Source organism: Pseudoliparis swirei, chromosome 21 (assembly GCF_029220125.1).
Source record: "Pseudoliparis swirei isolate HS2019 ecotype Mariana Trench chromosome 21, NWPU_hadal_v1, whole genome shotgun sequence".
NCBI lineage: Eukaryota > Metazoa > Chordata > Actinopteri > Perciformes > Liparidae > Pseudoliparis > Pseudoliparis swirei.
In genome coordinates this window covers 4,113,200-4,137,266 of record NC_079408.1, presented here as the reverse complement: position 1 = coordinate 4,137,266, position 24,067 = coordinate 4,113,200, and the positions used below count along the sequence as shown (strand labels likewise).

At 42.4% G+C, this 24,067-nt stretch overlaps 3 protein-coding genes across 3 annotated transcripts; all 3 read left to right on the top strand.

The window, feature by feature from the left end:
- Positions 1-1,224: 1,224 nt before the first annotated feature.
- LOC130211902 (E3 ubiquitin-protein ligase TRIM11-like) lies at positions 1,225-8,597 on the top strand. Its single transcript, XM_056442937.1, has 8 exons — positions 1,225-1,445; positions 3,871-4,464; positions 5,204-5,299; positions 6,238-6,471; positions 6,673-6,820; positions 6,934-6,960; positions 7,631-7,806; positions 7,893-8,597. The coding sequence occupies exons 2-8, from the start codon at positions 3,874-3,876 to the stop codon at positions 8,259-8,261; spliced, it is 1,641 nt and encodes a 546-aa protein (XP_056298912.1). The 5' UTR covers positions 1,225-1,445; positions 3,871-3,873; the 3' UTR covers positions 8,262-8,597.
- A 5,574-nt stretch (positions 8,598-14,171) lies between these two features.
- Positions 14,172-16,601, top strand: LOC130212127 (C-type lectin 1-like). The gene is made up of 3 exons (XM_056443269.1): positions 14,172-14,511; positions 15,849-15,943; positions 16,030-16,601. Exons 1-3 carry the CDS (start codon positions 14,172-14,174, stop codon positions 16,162-16,164), a joined length of 570 nt encoding a protein of 189 aa, XP_056299244.1. The 3' UTR covers positions 16,165-16,601.
- A 1,994-nt stretch (positions 16,602-18,595) lies between these two features.
- Positions 18,596-23,785, top strand: LOC130211903 (type I phosphatidylinositol 4,5-bisphosphate 4-phosphatase-A-like). Its single transcript, XM_056442938.1, has 7 exons — positions 18,596-18,819; positions 20,335-20,519; positions 21,576-21,682; positions 22,537-22,648; positions 22,767-22,819; positions 22,914-23,004; positions 23,639-23,785. The coding sequence occupies exons 1-7, from the start codon at positions 18,738-18,740 to the stop codon at positions 23,780-23,782; spliced, it is 774 nt and encodes a 257-aa protein (XP_056298913.1). The 5' UTR covers positions 18,596-18,737; the 3' UTR covers positions 23,783-23,785.
- The last annotated feature ends 282 nt before the right edge of the window (positions 23,786-24,067 follow it).

Here is a 24,067-nt window from a genome sequence, read left to right as displayed (position 1 = left end):
TTGCACAAATAAATAAACAACAGAGCCTGGGCTACAAGAATCAGTCAGCCATTTAAAAAAAAAAAAAAAAAAGCTAAAATAATCATACATATGATTATCATAATTTCGGCCCACTCAGCACGTTTCAGAAACCAGCGACCCTTCGCTGGGCGCTATCAGAAAAATGCAGATAACAAAAAGTACGAGCATTCCACACTGGTTCTTAAAATATCGAAATCCCTCGACGCCAAAGCATCAGCGAGATATGAGCCAAAGAACACAGCAACATGAATCGCTTTATCCTTTTACAATCAGCAAAACTCCTCCTGGGCATGCAGAGGTAACATGTGACATGTGTAGGGAAGGTACCTTCAGCCTATCAGACTCTACATCTCACAAATGGCGACGCCCTCCAGGATCCTATTGCCTCTCAGAGCTGTCAATCTTGTCTCGGTTGGTCGCGCTCAATTCTACTAGCTAACGTTTCCAAAGAGATGTCGTTTTCTGAAAAACGACATCTGCTGAGAGTGAAGCTGCTGAGCTCGAGCCACGCCTACTTGTTTTTGAATGTGAAAATATAGTTCATGAATCTCTAAACATTCATTACAAAAATGTATTTGGATATCTTGAACACCGCGAGTAACATATGAAATATATGGTTTGGCACATGAGACAATTCTAATCCAAAATGGCCGTTTTGGAGTCCTGACGCCTCTGAACTCAAACCTCTCTAACTTTGATCGGCTTCACTTTTTCAAGGTCAAACTTTGCAGAGAGAATGTTCACATGTTGTCTTCTGATTTGGGAAAAGTTTTAAACCTTTCCTCTGCATCATTCCAAAGAAATAATCATCCGTTTTTTTCAATTCGAACCTGAAACTTTTGTTGTTGTTGCCGTGTGCCAACTCATGCCATGACATTATATATATATATATATATATATATATATATAGTATAAACATATGCATATTTTGTTGGTGCTGTTGCCGACCCTTTGCGTGACCTTTGCTCCCTACCGCGCGGCGTGCCCTTCCTCGCGGGCCTTTTGTCAAAAAATGGGCGGAGCCGAGGCGGCGACAACGCTCGGAACTGAAAGCGCGTGACGGTCGTCGTAAACCGGCGCGGCGCAGAAGTCGCGGCATTCCAGAGTGCAGGCGGAGGGTTTTATGTGTGTTGATGTGAACCATTGGACTTAAAGCACCGCGCCCCGCGAGGCAAACACACTCAGCTGCTACCCTCTAGTCCCGTGATCCCATAAGCACACACACACACATGAATGCCACCTGCTGCATACGTGAGCATGATGGTAGCTAATAGCGGGGTGTGATGGAAATTACAGAGAAGCCGTGAACAGGACGCCGAGGCTCAGGAGAGGGAGGGTCCGGGGGGCCGAGGGAGCGTCGGCTTTCATATCTCGCTCGCCGTCGAGGACCACGACGCGAGACCGGACGGCTTCGACGCACCGAAGTACGCGTGAGAAATATTCAATGACGGCCGGGGAAAAAGCAAAACGAATGAAAAGTTTAGACGCGTGAGAACTCTTTTTGAAAGTCTTTTAAAAAGTTTTGTTTTGCTTCCTCGTGTCGGAAGCGACTCGCTCGGGCAGTTTCTGAGCCAGAAGGAAAGAGAATCTATTGTCTGTGTTTTCTTGGCTGAAATAGATTTGATGGATTTGATATGTGGCAGGCCGTAAGCCTTTCCTCCACCCTCTGTTTGTTGACTGAAGGGACGGAGTGTGCTTTATCATGACTGTTTTCTTTATTTAATAAAACTAAACAGATAAAATGCTTGTCAAGGAGTGTCAGAGGACACTCTGTTCCTCGAATGCGTCCCGAGCCAACCGGCTGAGAGCGCCGACAACTTTCTCTTCCCGCTCTCGAGTGTCTGACTCAGCGGTCGCTCCTGCTTGTCGCCCTTGAGCAAGGCAGCGTGTCCTCGTTCGCTCCTCGTGTGCCAGCAGCTCAAATTTGACCATTTAAGTTCACTTTTCGTTTCCTTCCCTCGGAGCGTTTTCTTCCGATTCACTTCCGGAGCGATCGATAATAATGACGTCATCGCTAACGCTCATGTAACTGTCTTCATTGCTAACAGGGTTTGCCGGTGCACCGGTGTAAGTGTGTGGCTTTTTCATCCGTGGGGAAAGGAGGCGAGTGTGTTTGTTTTCTTAGATAAACACACACACACACACACACACACACACACACACACACACACTGATGAATCATACAGTAAGCCGATCAAACAGTACAGGGTGTATGAGTTTAAGACGTGCTCGTTATGTGAATGCTTCTTTGTATATGTTCACCCTTCTATGACCTTTGGTGTCAATTTGACCCCATTCAATGTTTGACGTCTCTAAAAAATGATTAACATAGTTTTTTTGGCTAACTATTAAATGACTTTTTCTAATTTATTGGGGACAATTGTGAAGACATAAAATCCACATGATATGTTTTCAATGTCCTGAACACAACTCAATGTCCTGTACGTTAAATTTGACCCCAGGATGTTTTTCACTGTGTAAAACATATAAGAACTAGAATGGGCACTTGGTAGAGCGCAGACCTTCGCATATCACAAGATTTGGCATTGAATTATTAACATTTTGGCATTAGTTGCATGCCAATTGGATAAAAATTGACCGTGCTATGGTAAAAAGAAGATTTTGACCTTTTCATGACCTTGACCTTTGACCCGATTGATCCCAAAATCGAATCAAATGGTCCCCGGATAATAACCAATCATCCCACCAAATTTCATGCGATTTGGTTTAATACTTTTTATGTTATGCGATTAACACGCATACAAATAAATAAATAAACTAGAACGGGCACTCGGTAGAGCACATACCTTCGCATATCACAAGATTGAGCATTGAATTATGAACATTTTGGCATTAGTTGCATGCCAATTGGACAAAAATATATTGTGCTATGGTAAAAAAAAGAGTTTGACCTTTCCATGACCTTGACCTTGACCTTTGACCCGATTGATCCCAAAATCTAATCAAATGGTCCCCGGATAATAACCAATCATCCCACCAAATTTCATGCGATTCAAGAACATTTTGACCTGTTCATGACCTTTGACCTTGACCTTTGACCCGATCGATCCCAAAATCTAGTCAATTGGTCCCCGGATAATAAACAATCATCCCACCAAATTTCATGCGATTCGGTTCAATACTTTTTCAGTTCTGCGAAAGATTTTGACCTGTTCATGACCTTTGACCTTTGACCCGATCGATCCCAAAATCTAATCAACTGGTCCCCGGATAATAAACAATCATCCCACCAAATTTCATGCGATTCGGTTCAATACTTTTTGAGTTCTGCGAAAGATTTTGACCTGTTCATGACCTTTGACCTTTGACCTTTGACCCGATCGATCCCAAAATCTAATCAACTGGTCCCCGGATAATAAACAATCATCCCACCAAATTTCATGCGATTCGGTTCAATACTTATTGAGTTTTGCGAATAACACGCATACAAATAAATAAATAAATAAATAAATAAATACACGGCGATCAAAACATAACCTTCCGGCATTTTCAATGCGAAGGTAATAAATAAATACACGGCGATCAAAACATAACCTTCCGCATTTTCAATGCGAAGGTAAATATCAACTTTTTCATTTATTTAAAGGTCTATTTAGGTCGTCAACAAACAAACATAAAGTACCTCACACTTGGGAAACAATATTAATTCTAATAATTTTCTGGAGGTTTTAATTGCTGGGGTCAAAAAGGGTAAAAGATGTTAGTAAATTTGAAGGTAACAGGAGGGTTAAATAAATCTTTTATATTCTATGTTTCCTGATGGAAGTTGTTCACTTCCTCTCTCAAACACCTAACTTCCTGTTTCCCTGTTTCTCTTCCTCCCCGCAGACCATGGCCTCCCCCGGGTGCTCCATGCTCCCAGAGAAGCAGTTCCAGTGCACCGTGTGCCGCCAGGTGTTCACCGACCCGGTCACCACGCCCTGCGGTCACAACTTCTGCCGGGCCTGCCTCGAGACGGCGTGGGCCGGCGGCGCCGAGGCCTGCCGCTGCCCCGCCTGCGACAAGCCGTTCGACCCCCGTCCGGAAATGAGCGTCAACGCCGCCTTCAAGGAGCTGGCGGACGCGTTTAGGCGGATGGCGTCGGCACCGCCGGCGCGGTCGGCCGAACCGGGCGAGGCGGCGTGCGACGTGTGCGCCGCCGCCGCCGCCTCCCCTTGGGTCGGGGCCCTGAAGTCCTGCCTGGTGTGCCTGACGTCGTACTGCGAGGCCCACCTGGAGCCCCACCGGCGGGTCGCCACCCTGATGGTCCACCGGCTGATCGAGCCGGCCGCCGACCTGCAGGCCCGGCTGTGCAGGGAGCACGACCGGCTGCTGGAGATGTTCTGCCGCGACGAGCAGGAGCCCGTGTGCCGCTTCTGCACCGAGACGCGGCACAGAGGTCACCGGGCGGTCGGCGTGGAGGACGAGAGCCGGGAGAGGAAGGTGGAAAAGGCCCCGGCGGGGGGGGGGGGGCACTCGACGCCATAAAGGTTAATATAGGAGGTGTGAGAATAACAGGTGTGAACATTAAAAGTTACTTTTTTTTGTGAGAGCTGTCGTGTGAGGATACGTTGGGTTAATAATGAGATGAGTAAATGAGCCTTTAGTGACCCCTAGAGGGGAAGGTCAGCTACTGCAGCAGCACAACGATAGAAATAAGAGAGAGAACTAAAAGAACAAAAAGAGGAGTATTAGAGGAATTAAATAGTATTCAGCGTGAGGAGGTAAAGGGACAGTAGGGTTGGATTAGGTTAGATTATATTTAACTTTATTTACCCCCAGTAGCTAAAAAAAAATGTTTTATACAAATATACAATACGATAAAATAAAAAGAATTTAAAAACAGTCAATATTACATTTAAGGATTTAAAATAATAATAATAATAAAGGAAATGAAAATGTAAAAAAATTCAATAAAAATGAAGATTCAGTTTAAATTTAAATAGAGTTAAACAAACTAATATTTAATGTGAATAAGTCCTTATTGTTGTCTGTATAAATATAGCGATATAAATAAGACTGTAGATTATCAGAATATAATATGATATAGTACAAGCTACAATGGCAACAGTATAGAGTATAACATAGTTCGGTGACCCTGCAGATTATTATATTATATTAGTATTTAATTGCAGGGAAACTCTAAATTGACTTGAAGGTGTCCGTTCATCTGCCTGTTTAGGTCCAGATGAAGAAAACCCGGGAGGATTTCCAGCAGATGATCCAGGAACGCCTGGAGAAAGTGGAGGAGATGCAAAACTGTCTGAAGCTCAGCAACGTGAGTCATGTGATGGAAATGTGATTGTGAAAGTCACCTGAAAGGTGCATCACTTTGTAACGTGGACGCAGTATTGCCTGATTTGTCTTTAATCTAATACTCAAACTAGATTTAAATGTATGTAACACATTAATCCCTGAAGGGAAAGCTTTTCTGGAGGAAATGTGAAAGGCATTCTGGGAAATGTAGGAATTTCACAAATAACGACAGCTGAGCACAGATGCAGAGAACGATAAAGGAACTACATATAAATATAAACATATTATAATATATATATTATATATATATATATATATATATATTATTCTATATATATTATATAAGTATATATTTATATAAATAATATATATATAAATATATTTATACATAAAATAATATATATATAATATATATATAAATATGTATATATATATATTTGTAGTTATATTATACATATATATATATTATAGATATAATACATATTATTATATATATATTTATATATAAAAATATATATAAATATATATATAATATATATATTTATATATATATATATATATAAAGAAAATAATATATATATATAATAAATATATATGTATATATATATTAATTTTTTTATAAATATATATATATTTATATATATTATAATTCTAGTGATGTCCACATATTTTTACGAACTATTTCAACCCCAATAAATCAAGTCAATAATCCCTCTTACACGTAAACTGTTCGTGGGAAATTTGGACAAAATAAGCCTTTTTAATAAGAAATAAGAGCTGGGATGGATATCCATTGGCCAGCAAGGAAAGACCATACTTATGAAAATATGTGTGTTAAAGCACGAAAATACATAATATGATTTGTAGCCACGCTGTCTGAGAGGATGGCCGCTGCTGGCCACTTTGGTCAACATTGAAATATCACTTTTGTATTTTCTTTTTTTTTGTATCCCCGTCCAGACGAGTGCAGAGACGGAGATGAAGAAGAGCGACCGACTCTTCGCGTCTCTGATCCGCTCAGTGGAGGAGAGACAGGCGGAGGTCAACGCCGAGGTCAAGGCGAAGCAGAGCGACGCCGAGAGGCGGGCGGAGGAGCTCGGCGACGAGCTGCGGCGGGAAATCTCCGAACTGCAGAGGAGATGCTCCGAGCTGGAGGACCTGGGAGACACCGAGGACCATCTCAACGTCTTACAGGTGAGGAGCAACCCGTAAACTGTGGAGGACACAGAGGTTTTAGGGGGAAAAGTCCCGCCAAATATAGAATGATATGTGTCAGATTTAGAGATAAATTAGCCGAAGGTTTATCCTGTTTGGCTTTTTAAAAACTATGCTCACATCCATACAGTAATGTTTAAATGTCTCCCCCCCTCCCCTCCCCTCCCCCGCCCCTGGCAGAAGTCTCCCTCTCTCATGTCACCCCCTCCCACCAGAGAGTGGACGGAGATCGGCGTGACCCCTGACCTCTGCGTGGGGACGGTGAGGGCGGCGCTGTCCAAACTGGACGCCACCCTGACCAACGAGCTGCACGGCCTGAAGGAGGAAGGTCGAGCACCGCGAAAATAACCGTGAAATATTTCAGTTAAACTTGTGACAACTTTGAAGTCATTGTTAAGTTTCATGTTTTTAAAACTGAAAAATTAATTTTTTTATCTTCAGAGATGAAGAGAATGCAGAAATATGCAGGTAAGAGCTCACAGTGTCAGGGCAAATGCATTGTGGCATGTTGGATTGCTTTATAATAATAAGAATAATAAGAATAATACTAAAAAATAAAAAATAAGAATAATAATGTGAGGATATTATGGTCGGATTTTAAATATTTAGTTTTTGCTTCCCACAAGGAAATAATTAGGCTAAAAGCAAAATACTTAATTAATTAACAAGATCATCATATATATTTATTGATGTGAAATAGCAAATATTCGGCGTCCTTTTGGCTGCTAATGAGTCCCGGAAATTAAGATATCAGTGAAATAAATACGTTATATTCGTGAAATACAATTTTTATTGCATATTGGGAGAACAAGATTTAATATTTTTTAATTCAAATCCCTATTTATTTCTGAATAAAATCAGTTCTCGTGTTGTAGGAGGGCGGATGAATCCGTATTAGAGCGGCGAAGTCGATCAATATCGATATTTTTCTACGATATTGCAGAGACTTTTATAAAATACTGACAGAATGAGATTCTTAAAGTTAAATAATAGAACAACACTTTCCTGTAAAGCCACCTTTAGAACCAGGAAACGGACCGCACGACATCGAAGGTCTGAGACGATATCTGGTCTCATGTCACGATACATCGGAATTAAGCCCCGCCCCCCCATCTTAACTACGCTTCCATCGCCCTAGTTGACGTGGTTTTGGACGCGGACACCGCCCATCCGAACATCGTCCTCTCGGCGGACGGGAAGCAGGCGGCCCGCGGCGAGCTGCTTCACGTCGTGCCCGACAACCCCCAACGCTTCGACCCCGTCATCTGCGTTCTGGCCGAGCGCGGCTTCCTGTCCGGGAGGTTCTACTTCCAGGTCGGCGGATTGATTGATTGATTGATTGAAGGAATCGATTCGCTCCGAGATTTTTTCAACCTTCTTTCCTTTTTTTGTCGTTCGAGGTTGCCGTTGGGTCGAAGACCTTCTGGGACCTGGGCGTGGTCAAGGAGTCGGTCAACCGGAAGGGGATGATCACCTGCAACCCGGAGAACGGCTTCTGGACGGTGCGGCTCAGGGCCGGCGAGGAGTACCGCGCGTTGGACTCGCCCTCGGTGCTCCTCCCCCTGGAGGTGAAGCCGCGGGCGGTCGGCGTGTTCGTGGATTACGAGGAGGGCGCCGTGTCGTTCTTCGACGCCGAGCGCGGGTCTCACATCTACACCTTCGCCCGCTGCCGGTTCTCCGGGAGGATCTTCCCCTTCTTCAGCCCGGGCGTTTTGGATGAGGGGAAAAATATGGCGCCGTTGGTTGTCACAGACGTTAACCGTCTTTGACTCGAGGACGAGCCTCCGGTGGCGCTCAGGAGCTCCGGAAAGATCTTGACTTGCAGAACCGACTCGGTATTTGATAGTTAGTCATTACAATGAAAATACATTGAAAATACATTGAAAATACATTGAAAATTGAAAATACAAATACATTGAAGATACATTGAAAATACATTGAAAATACAAATACAGTGACATTACAGTAACAATACAGTGACATTACATTGACAATACAGCTTAAATGTTAGTGATAACCAATTTTGTGAGAATAATGTTAACATGTTTCACTTCGTGTTTCCATGGTGATTTGTTTCTGAAATAAAGAAACCCGTCTGAACCTTCGCTGCTTTGCAAAACCTTTGCATCGGTCCGAACAGACGGTCCACGTTTCCATGTGCTTTGCATTCTTAGAGGACACACGACAAACCATGCAGGGAGGGACACTTGAGTGCATAAGGAAGGACACTTGAGTGCATAAGGAAGGACACTTGAGTGCATAAGGAAGGACACTTCAGTGCATAAGGAAGGACACTTTAGTGCATAAGGAAGGACACTTCAGTGCATAAGGAAGGACACTTTAGTGCATAAGGAAGGACACTTTAGTGCATAAGGAAGGACACTTTAGTGCATAAGGAGGGACACTTCAGTGCATAAGGAAGGACACTTCAGTGCATAAGAAAGGACACTTCAGTGCATAAGGAAGGACACTTTAGTGCATAAGGAGGGACACTTCAGTGCATAAGGAAGGACACTTTAGTGCATAAGAAAGGACACTTCAGTGCATAAGGAAGGACACTTTAGTGCATAAGGAGGGACACTTCAGTGCATAAGGAAGGACACTTTAGTGCATAAGGAGGGACACTTCAGTGCATAAGGAAGGATACTTTAGTGCATAAGAAAGGACACTTCAGTGCATAAGGAAGGACACTTTAGTGCATAAGGAGGGACACTTCAGTGCATAAGGAAGGACACTTTAGTGCATAAGGAGGGACACTTCAGTGCATAAGGAAGGACACTTTAGTGCATAAGAAAGGACACTTCAGTGCATAAGGAAGGACACTTTAGTGCATAAGGAAGGACACTTTAGTGCACTAATCCACTCTATTAAAAGTCTCTCACTGGCCTTCTCAGGGAAAGTCCCGTGTAGTTTGACCATCTCTCAACCCTCTCTCCCATGATAAAGACGGGATGGGTTCTTCTCTGATGTCAGTGGAGACGTCCAGGCCACAGCCCCGAGGGGCAGGATTTGAATCCCTGGGACTGAAGCCAGGCTGCTGTGCGGCTCACGTTTCCTTAAAGCTGCATTCACAGGATGTTCTTGTTTACTATTTGGGAGCAGCAATACAAGTTGGCAATGACACATTTTGATAAAGCTGTGAATAAAGCTTATTTACACACTGCAGCATCATCATTCATGAGGAGTGTTTCTGGTCAAGTCCAATATCCAATCTCCCTTTTAGCTCTGTTTTGGCCTCCACCGCCTCCTGAAGAACATCTGTAGCATGCAGACCTGGTCGATGCCCCACTGCCTTTAATACCTGGTGCTGAGTCACAGAGTGTTTTTGTTGGAGCTATTTAATTTGACTTTTGTATTGAGGTTTTATTGTAAAGTAATATTGATTGTTTATTGCTTATTACCTTCGCATTGAAAATGCGGAAGGTTATGTTTTGATCGCCGTGTATTTATTTATTTATATATTTATTTGTATGCGTGTTATTCGCATAACACAAAAAGAATTAAACCGAATCGCATGAAATTCGGTGGGATGATTGATTATTAACCGGGGACCATTTGCTTCGATTTTGGATCAATTTGGTCAAAGGTCAAGGTCATGAAAAGGTCAAAATCTTCTTTTTACCATAGCACGGTCAATTTTTATCCAATTGGCATGCAACTAATGCCAAAATGTTCATAATTCAATGTCCAATCTTGTGATATGCGAAGATATGCGCTCTACCGAGTGCCCATTCTAGTTTAGGTTATGTTTTGATATGTTAGTTGTTTCTTAGGATAGTTGTAATTTAGTTTAATATATTTAGTTGTAGGTTCACTGATTGGGTAACACTGGACACCTGTGGTTATATGTAGAGGTGGGTAGGCACAAAACCAGCATGCACCTGGGTGGCCGATGGTTTTTTACCACAGCATGGACAGGAAATGTCAACATTTTGTTTGTTCTTTTTTTTGTTGGTTTAAATAAATTCTCAGAATACTAACAGGCGGAAATGCACAGTATTTTCTTTTGCATGCGTCAACACCAAAACCCACGGAGCATCAGTGGCGGTTTGATTTATGTTTTTGTTTGATTTCGGACGACAAATGGCCACGACAGTTTTCTTATCTGATAAAACCATCGTCAGAACAAAGAAATACAATATTCTTTTTATACTTCATACTGTGAACTTTTGCACATCCTTTAATAAATATGTTTGCACATTTCTGCACAGAACTACAACTCGTAGATCAGCTGTTTCATGATTTATTTTGTGTTTTTTGAGTTTTATGTCTCATCTTTTGTCACAATGCTCATTTGTATGAGTGCAGCATTAACTGAAGTCTACTGATGCATTTAGTTGAACAGCTGGTCTCTTATATATAAAACTCTGAATCAAACTGACAGTTTCTAAAGGTGGGTTTTAGCAGATGAGGGGAAAAAAAGAGGCACGCCTCCTGTTTTGAATATACATGCTTTGTTGCTTTAAAAGAAAGAATCGAGACGCGGGGAACCGGAGAACACCAGCTGGGTTCTCCTGTGAGAAGTCCTCTGCTCTCTCCATCACAGGTGAGTTTTATTATCATCTCAATAATATGACGACATTCATGGTGGCTTGATTTAACATTTTGTTCCCCTTAATTTGTCTTGAAGATAAATCTGTCTAATATACTATTTGTATAAAGGTTATTTATGTCTTTAAAAAAAATTATATTTGTCAATAATCTTTTTTTTGTCCGTACATTGTTTATCTTTGTTGTAGAAAGTGAAGACCATGGAGAGGAGACTGTTTGGCATCGTGATCCTCTCAGGTGAGCGAGTGATGGACATTAATAATGAGGTTGTTTTAATTCTTACCAACAATGCATTTCACACGACTATGCAAATAACCCGAAGCCTTCGCTTTGCATCCTGCATCTGCTACTCAAACACTGTTGTCCTGGCGGGACATTTATTTAACACATTAGCTACTTTTCAAATGTATTCGATAAGCTTTTCAAATATCAGGTAAACATCCGGTTGTGAAAAGTGAATCTTTCTCACATGTTTCATTTCAACTGTTCGAGGCTCAAAAGCTAAAATGATCCGACGTTAAGAGATTAAAGAGAAGTCCGAAGAGGAAGAACTTCTTCCTCACATCACCATAAATAATCTTAAACCCCTCAGATGTGTCTGGTGAAAGGTTTGGAGCCCAACATTTCTCATTGTATTAAACATAAAGAGTAATTAAAACGATCTCCACCTCGACGTACAACAATAAAATGCGACTTTATAAACTTTAAATACAGTTATTGAACAAAACTTATGTACTTTTACTTAAGTAGGAACTTTGAATGCAGCACTTTTACATTTGGTGTTTCTTCATGGGGGTCAGATCAGTTTAAAGGCACTCAGAGAGACTCACAAATGCAAAAGCAAAGATTCAAAAATGCGCACAGAACAATTCACAAATAAATTCGATCCGCAAACAAACAAATCGTGATTTATTTATGTCTGAATGTATTTTTGAATCGTCTCATTTATTTGAAAATCCTTCTGCATGCATTTGTAAATCGAATATATTTGTGAATTGTTCTGTGTGCATTTGTGAATCTTCGCTTTAGCATTTGTGAATCTTAGCGTTATCGTTTGTGAATCTTCGCTTTAGCATTTGTGAATCTTAGTGTTAGCATTTGTGAATCTTAGTGTTAGCATTTGTGAATCTTAGCGTTAGCGTTTGTGAATCTTAGCGTTCGTGTATCTTAGTGTTAGCATTTGTGAATCTTAGTGTTAGCGTTTGTGAATCTTAGCGTTCGTGTTTGTGAATCTTCGCATTAGCATTTGTGAATCTTAGCGTTAGTGTTTGTGAATCTTCGCTTTAGCATTTGTGAATCTTAGTGTTAGCATTTGTGAATCTTAGCGTTAGCATTTGTGAATCTTAGTGTTAGCATTTGTGAATCTTCGCGTTAGCATTTGTGAATCTTAGCGTTAGTGTTTGTGAATCTTAGCATTCACATTTGTGAATCTTAGCATTAGCATTTGTGAATCTTCGCGTTAGCATTTGTGAATCTTTGCGTTAGCATTTGTGAATCTTAGCGTTAGTGTTTGTGAATCTTAGCATTCGCATTTGTGAATCTTAGTGTTAGCATTTGTGAATCTTAGCATTCACATTTGTGAATCTTAGTGTTAGCATTTGTGAATCTTAGCATTAGCATTTTTGAATCTTAGTGTTAGCGTTTGGGAATCTTAGCGTTAGCGTTTGTGAATCTTAGCGTTAGCGTTTGTGAATCTTAGCGTTAGCATTTGCAATTATTGAGAGTGATCTGACCCCCGTGTTTCTTTGGGTCCGCAGGTCTGTGCCGCTTCACGTCCTCCGCCCAATACCGCCAGTACAGCTTCATCTCAACCCCCCAAAATTGGATAGAGGCCCGGCGGTACTGTCTGGCGAAGCACACCGACTTGGCCAGCGTCCACGACGGGGCGGACTTGGAGAAGCTGAGCGCTCTGGTTACGGCCGGGGTCCCGTACGTCTTCCTGGGGTTGTACAGACGATGGGGTTGGTCGCAGTCGGACGCCGACAACCACCGAGCGGGAGAGAAGACCTTCTGGAAGTGGGCCAGCGGGGAACCCTTGGACCATCCGCATTTCTGCGGGAGCATCGACGGGACCGGAGAATGGTCGGCGACCGACTGCAGCCTCAGGATGAACTTCTCGTGCTACGACGGTAAACAGACAAACGCGTTCACATCATCGGCATATGGTTGAGTTTTCAAGATGGCGCCCATGCATGCGGTCTTGTTATTTATGTTAAAAGCGGCACATATCAGTATTTTTATTCAATATAGGACTTGTGTATGTGTATATTCAAGTGTTTTTGTATTTTTTCATGTCTTTATTTCTCTTTAAATGACAGTCGAACTGGTCAAAGACAATGCAAAAGATGGATATACAGCATTATTTATCGAATTTATGGTCTTTTTCTCTCTCTTTTTTCAAATATATTTTGAATAGCATCAGAAAGTACATGCCTCATTATCAGAATGTCTATCAGGTCCCATGTTGTTTAATTTAATTATACAACTGTTCAAAAGTTCGGGGGTCATCCAGACAATTTGGTGTTTTCCATGAAAACTCACTTTTTTAAAATCAAATAAATTGCAGAATGAATATAAAATCTAGTCAAGACATTGACGAGGTTATAAATAATGATTTTTATTGTAAATATTAATGTTGTTCTTCTCGTGCCTCAAAGGAAGGCCAGTTTTATAGCTTCTCTCACCAGCATAACTGTTTTCAGCTGCGCTCACATAAAAAGTTTTCTCCAGGGTTTTCTACCCCTCCGCTAGTCTTCCAAGGCGATAACACAACGTACCATTAGAACACTGGAGATGGGCCTCTACACACCTCTGTAGAGACTTCATTAACACCAGAGAATAGTCATTTACCACATTAACAATGTAGAGAGTATTTAAGATTAATTTAATGTGATCTTCATTGATAAAAACAGAGCTTTGAAAAATAAGGACATTTCTAAGTGAGCCCAAACTTTTGAACGGTCGTGTACATCAGAGTGTAATTCAACTAATACATTTCATGTATGACGAGACAAAATGAAGCTGATATATTGTGCATCCCTAAATGAGCTCATGACCATCCTCTAAAGTTTCAAAAGCCCCAACGACTCACCGAAACGTTTTGGTTGTTACCATTTGCAGAACTGCAAATGGCCCCCTCTCAAAGGTTCCGCCTGGGCAGCAGCCTCATGAGCTGGGACAGCGCTCAGACGCACTGCAGGACTCTCTCCACGGACCTGGCCAAGGTCAGGGACCTGGCGGACAACGAGGAGCTGAAGAGGATGGCGACGAATTACCCGATCTGGATCGGGCTGACGGGGACCGCCTGGGCGTGGTCCGATGGCAGCGAACCCACGTACACGCCCTGGAGCCAGCAGGACCCCGCGCCCAACGGAATCGCAGACTGCGCCGTGCTCGATGTCAGCAGCGACCCCCTCGGAATGATCGAGAGCAACTGTGCCGTGCCGCAGCCCTTCATCTGCTACGAAGGTAAACAAACACGTCGCAAGACAAGTGTCGCGCTATCACGAACTCTAATGTCCCGTGTATGTACGAATATTAAATGTGGAGGAGCTCCATTATTTTCTATACACTCAAAAAACGATTCAAACCCTTCTTAGAGGTGACACATTTAAATATTGTTTGATAAATTTAAATAAATCAATTACAAAAATAGATATTTATATTTAATGGGTGTAACAAAATGTATGAATATTTTCATTTATTAGATTCATTTAGGTTAGATGGTGTGCATATTAACTCAAAATAAATGTGTTTCATTGAGGACTACCCTTTGTGCATGCGCCAGCTGAAAATCAGTTGTTTACATGTGGTGAAGACACTTTCAGGGCTGTACGGTGGTGTAGTGGCTAGCACTGTCGCCTCACAGCCAGAGGGCTGTGGGTTCAATTCCCAGTCGGGGTGTTCCTTCTGTGTGGAGTTTGCGTATTTTTTTAAGTTAGTTAGTTTATATTTTGAGTTGGACAAACACAAATTAATTTAATTTAATGAATATCGTTATTTTATTTTAGATGTAATTGATACAAATGAGTTGGACTAACTTAATTACATTGTATTGCACTGATGTGCTAAATTTGAGTTGGAGTTGCATATAATTATTGGATGGAAAACCTGCCAACAATTTAATTGAGTTCATCCAATGAGTCATTTCTTTGAGTGTATTGTCACACGTCAGAGTGCATTATCGCCTCTTGTACCACGGACCCACAGTCGCCCCCTAGTGTCAGAGTGAGATGAGAAGATGAATCACACGACACACGAGACGATTTCGGTTCGCGTGTTGAATATCGCAAGCGGAAGCCGGTTAGCTTAGCTTAGCTTAGCGTGGGAAACGGGAGGGAAACCGCTGACCCGGCCCAGTATCACGGTAATGCGTGAAATATTAGATATTTCAAAACACAAAAGACGATTTCGGTTCGCTTAGCTTAGCATGGGAAACGGTGGGAAACCGCTAACCCGGCGGTTTTCAAAGGCGTTCGCGAGAGTGGTATCAATCTTCTTCATTTAACTTTTTGAGAAAGAATATACAAACTCTCCCAAATCAATTCTTTTCATTAAGTGTAACCTTTTATTGGGCGAGGAACCATGTATGTTAACTTATTTAATTTGTATCACAAACGGGCAAGAAACCAAATATAGTCACTTCTTTTATTTGACCACAAACGGGCAAAGAAATCAAATATGGTAACTTCGTTGATGTGGATTTTCTACCTAAAAACAACATTTATTAATTTTAATGTCACAACAGTAAAAGATAAATTAAATGAGGAATTTAAAAACACGTTTCCTTCTTAAATTCTGTCCAGACGCGGTGAGGGAGCGCTTGGTGGTACTGAAGCTGACCGCCGACTCCTCGTTGGACATAACGGACCCCGCCGTGTTGGAGTCCATCTTGAATACGGTGACAGCTTGAATGACATCGTAAAAAAAAAACGCCCGATGTTCAACGACGCACATTGAATGCACCTTTTTTACGTCTCCGTGTAGGTGGCGATGAAGCTGAAAGAACAAGGAGCATCTAAAGATGTGCACCTGAGATGGAGGAATGTTCCAGAGAAGCTGATTATACCCGAAGAAGCGGAGAATATAACTGACATAGTGTGTCCCTCGGTATTCGACTGAGCTTGTTTTGATCCCTGCAGATACTTCTTATTTTAATATTATACAACTACAGTTTATTCTTAAACATCCTGGTGTTCTGAGTAAGTTCTAATTATAGTTTATATGAGTTGTTTATCATATGGATTGGGTTGTTTTAGTTGATGTTACCTTTAGATGCAAACATGCAATATTTTTATGTCATCCTCTAAAAGTGTTGAACGATTTGCAGTGATAACATCTTTAAATGTATAACTTTCTTCTGCCCAAAAAACTAATTTTAAACTTAGCATCAAAACATGTATCTGTGTCTCTGCATCCTGGCGCTCAGAGGAATTTATTTTATTACATTTAGTGATTTAGTAATATCTAGTCATTTGACCAAATATCCATCTGATTGGAACTCTGAATTGTTGCATGTCTTTTTTTGTGTGCATTAAACCTGCTTATATACATTTTAATGTGTGTAATAAACCGAAGGATGAGCTGGTTTTTTGTGCGTTAATGACATTTCTTCTCCAGCTGAATATTAAATCCCTCTTGGATCATCTTAATGTTGTCACGTTGCTGAAGCATAACCTGAAACATTTTCACATAGACATGAACAGAGTCTGAATGTCTGGACTGAGATCAGCACCATGGACAGAGACAATCCACTCTGGGTTATTTACATGCTCCTTCATGGTTCCTGAGGGTGTCTCTGTATTTTCTTGTATAAATTCTCCTCTATTTTTGAATTGGATGAATAATTTTTTTGAGTGATCCATCCAGCTTTGCACAACATCATAATTTAGCAAATTGCTTGTTGCTATATTAATGTCCAGAATTTGAAATACAGCCATTTAAACGTATTGCAGTAAATCAAGAGACATAAGGACAATGGAGGCCTTAAAATACCTCGAAGGTATTTAAAACAACAACACAGTGAACTAGAACGGGCACTCGGTAGAGCGCATACCTTCGCATATCACAAGATTGGGCATTGAATTATGAACATTTTGGCAGTGGCGGGCCGTCAGGGCCAGCAAGGCCTTCTCTGCTGGCCTAAACATCATCAGAATATATATTTTGTTCTAAATATATTTTCCCACAAATATCTATTCAATTATTTCCCAGAGTAAGAGTTATTCTCTTAATTTCATAGCGTTCCTCTTGGTTGCGCTGCTGCCAGCGCCAGGTTGAGATTTGGAGGGCTGGTCTTTATTTTAGATCTTTTATCCAATCATATTCAGCCATCGTGTGTTGCCAGGGGGCTAACATCTGCCCTTAGGCCTTCAGAATCAACATTGCGGGCGCTGGTAGCTTCAAGTGAATGGGAATGACGATGTTGTGTCAACCAATCAGCTTTAGAGTTGGCTCCTGTAGGCCTTCTAGCTGGCCCCGGAACCGGCACAGGAGCAGCTAGCAGGCGGAGGGCGTGCACGTCTTTTGATTGGATTACCAATATTGAGAGGCGGGGTCTATGGGCAGGTAGATGCAAAACCTCAGAACTAGGAAACTGAATTTGATAAAGGAATTAATTCGGAGGGTACAAAGCTGTTTTTTCAACCCACAATGAGGAAAGAAAGAAGGATGGATTTTGTGTTCAAATAATCAGTCTTCGGTGAGTAGGCATACAATGCATTCTATTTTTTATTAAATGTGTAGGCCTATGTATGTTTGGCACAAAATAAAATGCACGCATTCTGCAGCGCGCGAGACGGAGAGCCGAGAGAAATGACATGCTGTTGTGTAGATACGATCAACATCAGACGGCTGTTTAGTTTAATAAATGAACAAAGACGTGCTATAGAGAAAATGACGGGGGCGGGCCAATTTTTTTTAATGTCATGCGATCTACCAATACTACGCCGCGATCGACGTATTGAGCAGCCCTGGTCTAGAGCCATGGCATCATAATGATAGTATAAGGTGGATTAATTCGGGTGGGACTGTGTAGGACCTCACTGAAGGCCCAGGCCCCAGGCCCACGGCCCGCCACTGCATTTTGGCATTAGTTGCATGCCAATTGGATAAAAATTGATCGTGCTATGGTAAAAAGAAGATGTTGACCTTTTCATGACCGTGGCCTTGACCTTTGACCCGATCGATCCCAAAATCTAATCAAATGGTCCCCGGATAATAACCAATCAACCCACCAAATTTCATGCGATTCGGTTTAATACTTTTTGAATTATGCGAGTAACACGCATACAAATAAATAAATAAATAAATACACGGCGATCAAAACATAACCTTCCGCATTTTCCATGCGAAGGTAATGACGATGTGTTTGAGTATTGGAACGCGGCCCGCGGCTGTCTGACGGCTCGACGCAGCGCGTGAACCCGCCCATCCCAAACCGAGCTCGCTCATTGGTCGAGCGCGCTTGTCCATCGCAGCCGTGACGCAGACTCCCCTGTCACGTGACGAGATGTTTTGTGTTACTTCGCTTCCGCCCTCCGTGTTTCTCGCCGCGTCATGTGGATGTCGAGCTAATACCCGAACCCACTGACGGGGCTTTTTCTCACGGACGCCATCATTAAAAAACAAAACAACCCCTCTCTGGACCTTCTTCTTCGCGGCGAAGACTCTTCTACGAGGTCGCGTGACAAGCGATGGAGGACGGGGAGCGGTCGCCGCTGCTGTCCGAGCAGCACGACGGCACCAACGGCAGCTCGCACGGATACACGGCGCAGAGTACGTCAGCCGGTTCCGTTCAGCCGGTTCCGTCCAGCCGGGGCCGTTTCAGGGGAGGTCGGGTTCATCGTAGCGCGTTTTTGTGTGTTTTATCGCGTATTTAAATGGGAGAATAGCTTGTCAACGTAAAGAAACGGTCGCTCGCGCGCGAGCTACGTTAGCTAGAAATACAGAAGTTACATAAACAAACGGGCAGATTAAGCTAGCTCGCGAAAATATACGTATCTCATATTTTATATATTTGTAATCAAGTCTTGCAACGTTTGTATGCTGCCACAGTGAAGAAACATAGACATACATATTGTAACCAGAGGTGGAATAAGTATTGACTGAAGTAAAAGTACAATAAACACAACTTCAAACTGAATTAAATTAAAGTATGTTGGTATTATGAGCTAAATACACTCGTAATCGCATTGTTTTTATGTTTTGTATGAGGTTGTAATGGATATCTGCTGCATTTTACTGCTGGAGATATTCAAGATTGTGTTAATTTTAAATACTACTGCTCAGAAAAGAGATATACAAAAAAATCTCCACATTTGGAGGCAGGAAGGGTTTGAAAAAGTAGAATCTAAAGAGTAATGAAAGCTGGCAGACAAATGAAGAGGAGTAGAAAGTATAATTTAACCTCTTGAGATGTAGTGGATTAAAAAGTACAATATCTACCTCTGTAGAGGAGTAACAAGTACAATATCTACCTCTTAGATGTAGCAAAGTGAGTATATATAGGTCCTCAACCAAAAGTACGAATAATTAGTGTAGAAGATAAAAAATACTTAATTAATATAGTAATTCACGTGAAACTGAACTCAGATGTTTCGTTTGAGTCGTGGCGTTTTTGATTTGCTGTTTGCATTGTGGACAAAAGGTCAAAGTTCAGCCAGACTTTCTGTTTGTCTCAGCAAAACAGTTAGAAATGTGACTTACATTAGCATTTATTATAATTATTATTAGTGTTGTCTCAGTTGATTAATTCATTAGTTAGCTAATTAACATCTATCAAACAAAAGAAGAAGAAAAAACATTGCGGTCTTCATGAAATGAGACAATTTGGACATTTTACAGACGTAAAGATAATTCAATTAATCAAAATATATATGTTATATCCAGACTATACGTCTCTGCTCTTAATCCCTAATTTATTCTTGTGTCGTTTCCTACCAACTGAATTTAAATCTCTCTATTTTGCACCCTTCCTCGAGTTACACTTGACACAGTTTGTCTTTTGGGCGTTCCACGCACTGATAATGTCGCGATAACGATATAATTGATACGCGGTATTTGCTGACCGACGTGTGACTCGCTGTAAGTAGCTACGTTGTGACGGGAGGGCGGGGCTTCGTCTAAGGACGACCGTGACCGCGTTGACCTTGTAGACCCAGACGCTCCCTAATTTCAGTTTAAAGTAACGTACATCCGCTCGTCCACAGCCGCGTGGTCTCTCATTCGTGCGGTTAGTCGGTCGTACACCAAAGTAACGGATAAGTCAAACTTCTCTCTCTCTCCGTCCAGGTTTGGCGCCGTTCCCCAGCTCGGTGGCCCCCGGCGAGGCTCCGCCCCCTTACTCGCCGCAGGTCAGCCCGGACAGCAGCAGCAGCGCTCCGACCATCAGCTGCCGGGTCTGCCAGTGCGCCATATCGGTGGAGGGCAAGACGCACCAGCACGTGGTGAAGTGCGGCATCTGCAACGAGGCCACGGTGAGGAACCTGAACTTTGAACTAAAACAAGATCCGGTTTAAAGTTAAAAAATACAATAAACTAGAACGGGCACTCGGTAGAGCGCATACCTTCGCATATCACAAGATTGGGCATTGAATTATGAACATTTTGGCATTAGTTGCATGCCAATTGGATAGAAATTGACAAGTGCTATGGTAAAAAGAAGATGTTGACCTTTTCTTGACTTTGACCCGATCGATCCCAAAATCTAATCAAATGGTCCCCGGATAATAACCAATCATCCCACCAAATTCCATGCGATTCGGTTTAATACTTTTTGAGTTATGCGAGTAACACGCATACAAATAAATAAATAAATACACGGCGATCAAAACATAACCTTCTGCATTTTCAATGCGAAGGTAATGACTCTTTTTAAAATTTTTATTAAAAGTTGTTGGGATTTTGTGAGGGAAAAAAAAGAAGAAGCAAATATTCGTTTGAGATTGATAAAAAACAGACGGTTGATCGCCTCTCGTCTGTACGGAGACTTTACAGCTACGGCTAGTTAGCTTAGCATAAAAACAGGTCTAGGTTCACTATTTAAACTAACACTGAAGTGTCCTGACTTTGTTTCTTTAAAAGTATTTTTTCATCCATTGAAACTCTTTTCTTTCCGCATCTCGCGGCGTAGACATTCTATGTGTTGTATCTTTTTATACATCTGCTATACGTGTTTTTTAAAGTTTATTCTTCCGTAGAAACAATGCAAAATGTTTTGCATTTAATGTTAGAATCTGACGCACGGAATAAAATCACTTACAAATAACAGATTTTAATGGTGTGAGCTCTTCGCCGTGTTCTCGCACATTTCACAAGGTTCAGAGCGAGCGCAGTCGGGGAACGTGAAACACCCGACTGGCTCCGGTTTCCTGTCTCAGGAAGTCTCTCCATGGATTTCTGCCGATCCGCTCAAAAAACTGAACCGCTGAAAACTATTTATCCCCTTGATGCTTGAAAAAAAAAAAGTCTGTGTTTTTTTCGTTTCGCTTATTCCTCTGTTCTTTTCGTGCCCCTCCTCCGTCTCTCCGTAGCCGATAAAGAACGCCCCCGTGGGGAAGAAGTACGTCCGCTGTCCGTGTAACTGCCTCCTGATCTGCAAAGTCACGTCGCAGAGGATCGCCTGCCCGAGGCCGGACTGGTGAGACGCCGAAACGCCGCGGGGGGAGGTGGACGGCGGTCCAAGCGGCCGCTCGGCAAAGCGCGGTCCCGTTAGCTGGCCTCTTTTTTTTTTTTTACTCTTTACCAGTGGTGCTATTTAATCTGTTTTATTATTTGAGCTGCACAGATGTCGCCCACGTTGGGTTAAAAATGACGTTCTTCAAAGTGGCAATTTTTTTTTTTAAACCTGCCAAAAAAACAACGTTAGACTTTAGCTGCGTTTCCGGTTTATTTTTTTACATCTTTGCTTTTAAAGGTACGTTAATGTGCAACTTTTCTGATCCCTAATTTTTCTGACGATTTCAAACCTCAGAGTTCGTACGGTCACGGAAAACCTGGAAAAGTCATGGAATTTTAAAATGGTCATTTCCAGGCCTGGAAAAGTCATGGGAGAAAAATGTAATCATAAAAGTTTTGGAAAAGTCCTGGAAATGTGTTATCACATGTTCATTTACGCCGAGTTTGAAATAATACGTTTTTTAAAGAAAGACGCTCAAAATATAAGCCGGCGTACGCAATCAAAACGCAACATTTTCTAATGTCATGTTTATACTGAGATTTCAGTTTGGTCATGGACATTTGGTCTAAAGTCCTGGAAAATTCATGGAACCTGGTTTAAAAAAGTGTCTCAATACGCAGCTGCCCTCCTGGAAACAGCCAATCACACGCCGGCCAATCACACGCCAGCCAATCACACGGCGGTCTTCTTCCTTAAGCCGGTGGAGTGGGAGTTTCTTGTGTTTCTTGTGTTTCTTGGTCTGAATCTACGTGGCGTTCAAGTGTAAGCACCGCCGGCTCGTCGTTTTAAACGCTCGTGTTTTTCTTCCCTGCCAGTAAACGCGTCATCAACCTGGGCCCGGTCCACGTGGACCGAGAGAGTCCGGAACCGCAGCATCAGCCCGTTGGCATCCGGATCATCTGTGGACACTGCTCCAACACATTCCTGGTAGGACACACACACACACACACACACACACACACACACACGCTGATGGCATTACAGCTGACGGGGCACATTTCACTTCTTTATTCTTCTGACGGCTCACTTCCTGTTTCTCCGCCAGTGGACCGAGTTTTCCGACCGGACTTTGGCTCGATGTCCTCACTGCCGGAAAGTGTAAGAGCCTCAACGAACTCCCCCGACACGATTCCCAAAACACTCGAATCCATTCAATTAAAACGTTATCCCGCCCGATTTTTTTTTTTTTCAGCTCTTCTATTGGTCGACGTTACCCCAGAAGGAGGAGCCTACTGTGCTTCCTGCTGTTTGTTGTCTTCGTCGCCTCCACTGCAGGACTTATGGTGTGTATGTGTGTGTGTGTGTGTGTATATGTGTGTGTGTAAAGATATTTTAATTCCGATAGTTTTATAAATTATTCAGAGGAACTTCTGAACTGCGTCGTTTATTTATCTTTTAGAAGGTTTTCTGTAATTCAAGCTTTTGTTTAGTTTTGGGCGAAACTTGTTTAACTGGTTTCCCCCAGAACACACACACACACACACACACACACACACACACACACACACACACACACACACACACACACACACATGTCAAGAAAGAAAAAATTAGGAAACACCTGCAATTTGTGTCACATGTGCTCCTCCAACCGGCTCCTCCGGACTTCTTTACCAACTAAAAACACGAAGCATTAAATTATAACGTGTCTTAAAGTTAAAGCATTTTTGTTTTGAAGATAATCTGCTTCTAAAAATATGCGGCTGTAACAACTTTTTTTCATTTTTCCCCCCCGGATATCTTAAATCCTGAATATGATGAGCAATGTTCATTCAATCTGTTCTTATAAGAATCTGTTCTTTAAACCCTTTGTTTGTCTCAACATTTATCCCACGGGACAAGTTCAACCCAAAGAATGACATGTTTAATAAAACTAATAAAAAGCGGGTAAAGTAAAGTGAGTGTCCTTGTCTCCAGGTCGGGACGTGGCAACCCGCCCAGAAGTCCAACGGGATCTACGCCTCGTGGGCGCTGCTCGGCCTGCTCGCCCTGCTCAGCATGGCCAGGACCGTCTACTGGAGGTGCCTGAAGATCAGCGACCCCGTATCCAACGTCACGTAGAGAGGGGGGGGGGGAGAGAGGGAGGGAGCGAGAGAGAGAGAGGGGGGAGAGAGAGAGGGAGCGAGAGAGAGAGCAAGAGATAGAGGGGGGAGAGAGAGAGAGCAAGAGATAGAGGGAGGGAGAGAGAGAGCAAGAGATAGAGGGGGGAGAGAGGGAGGGAGCGAGAGAGAGAGAGAGAGCAAGAGATAGAGGGGAGAGAGAGAGCAAGAGATAGAGAAGGAGAGAGAGAGCAAGAGATAGAGGGGGGAGAGAGAGAGAGAGAGCAAGAGATAGAGGGAGGGAGAG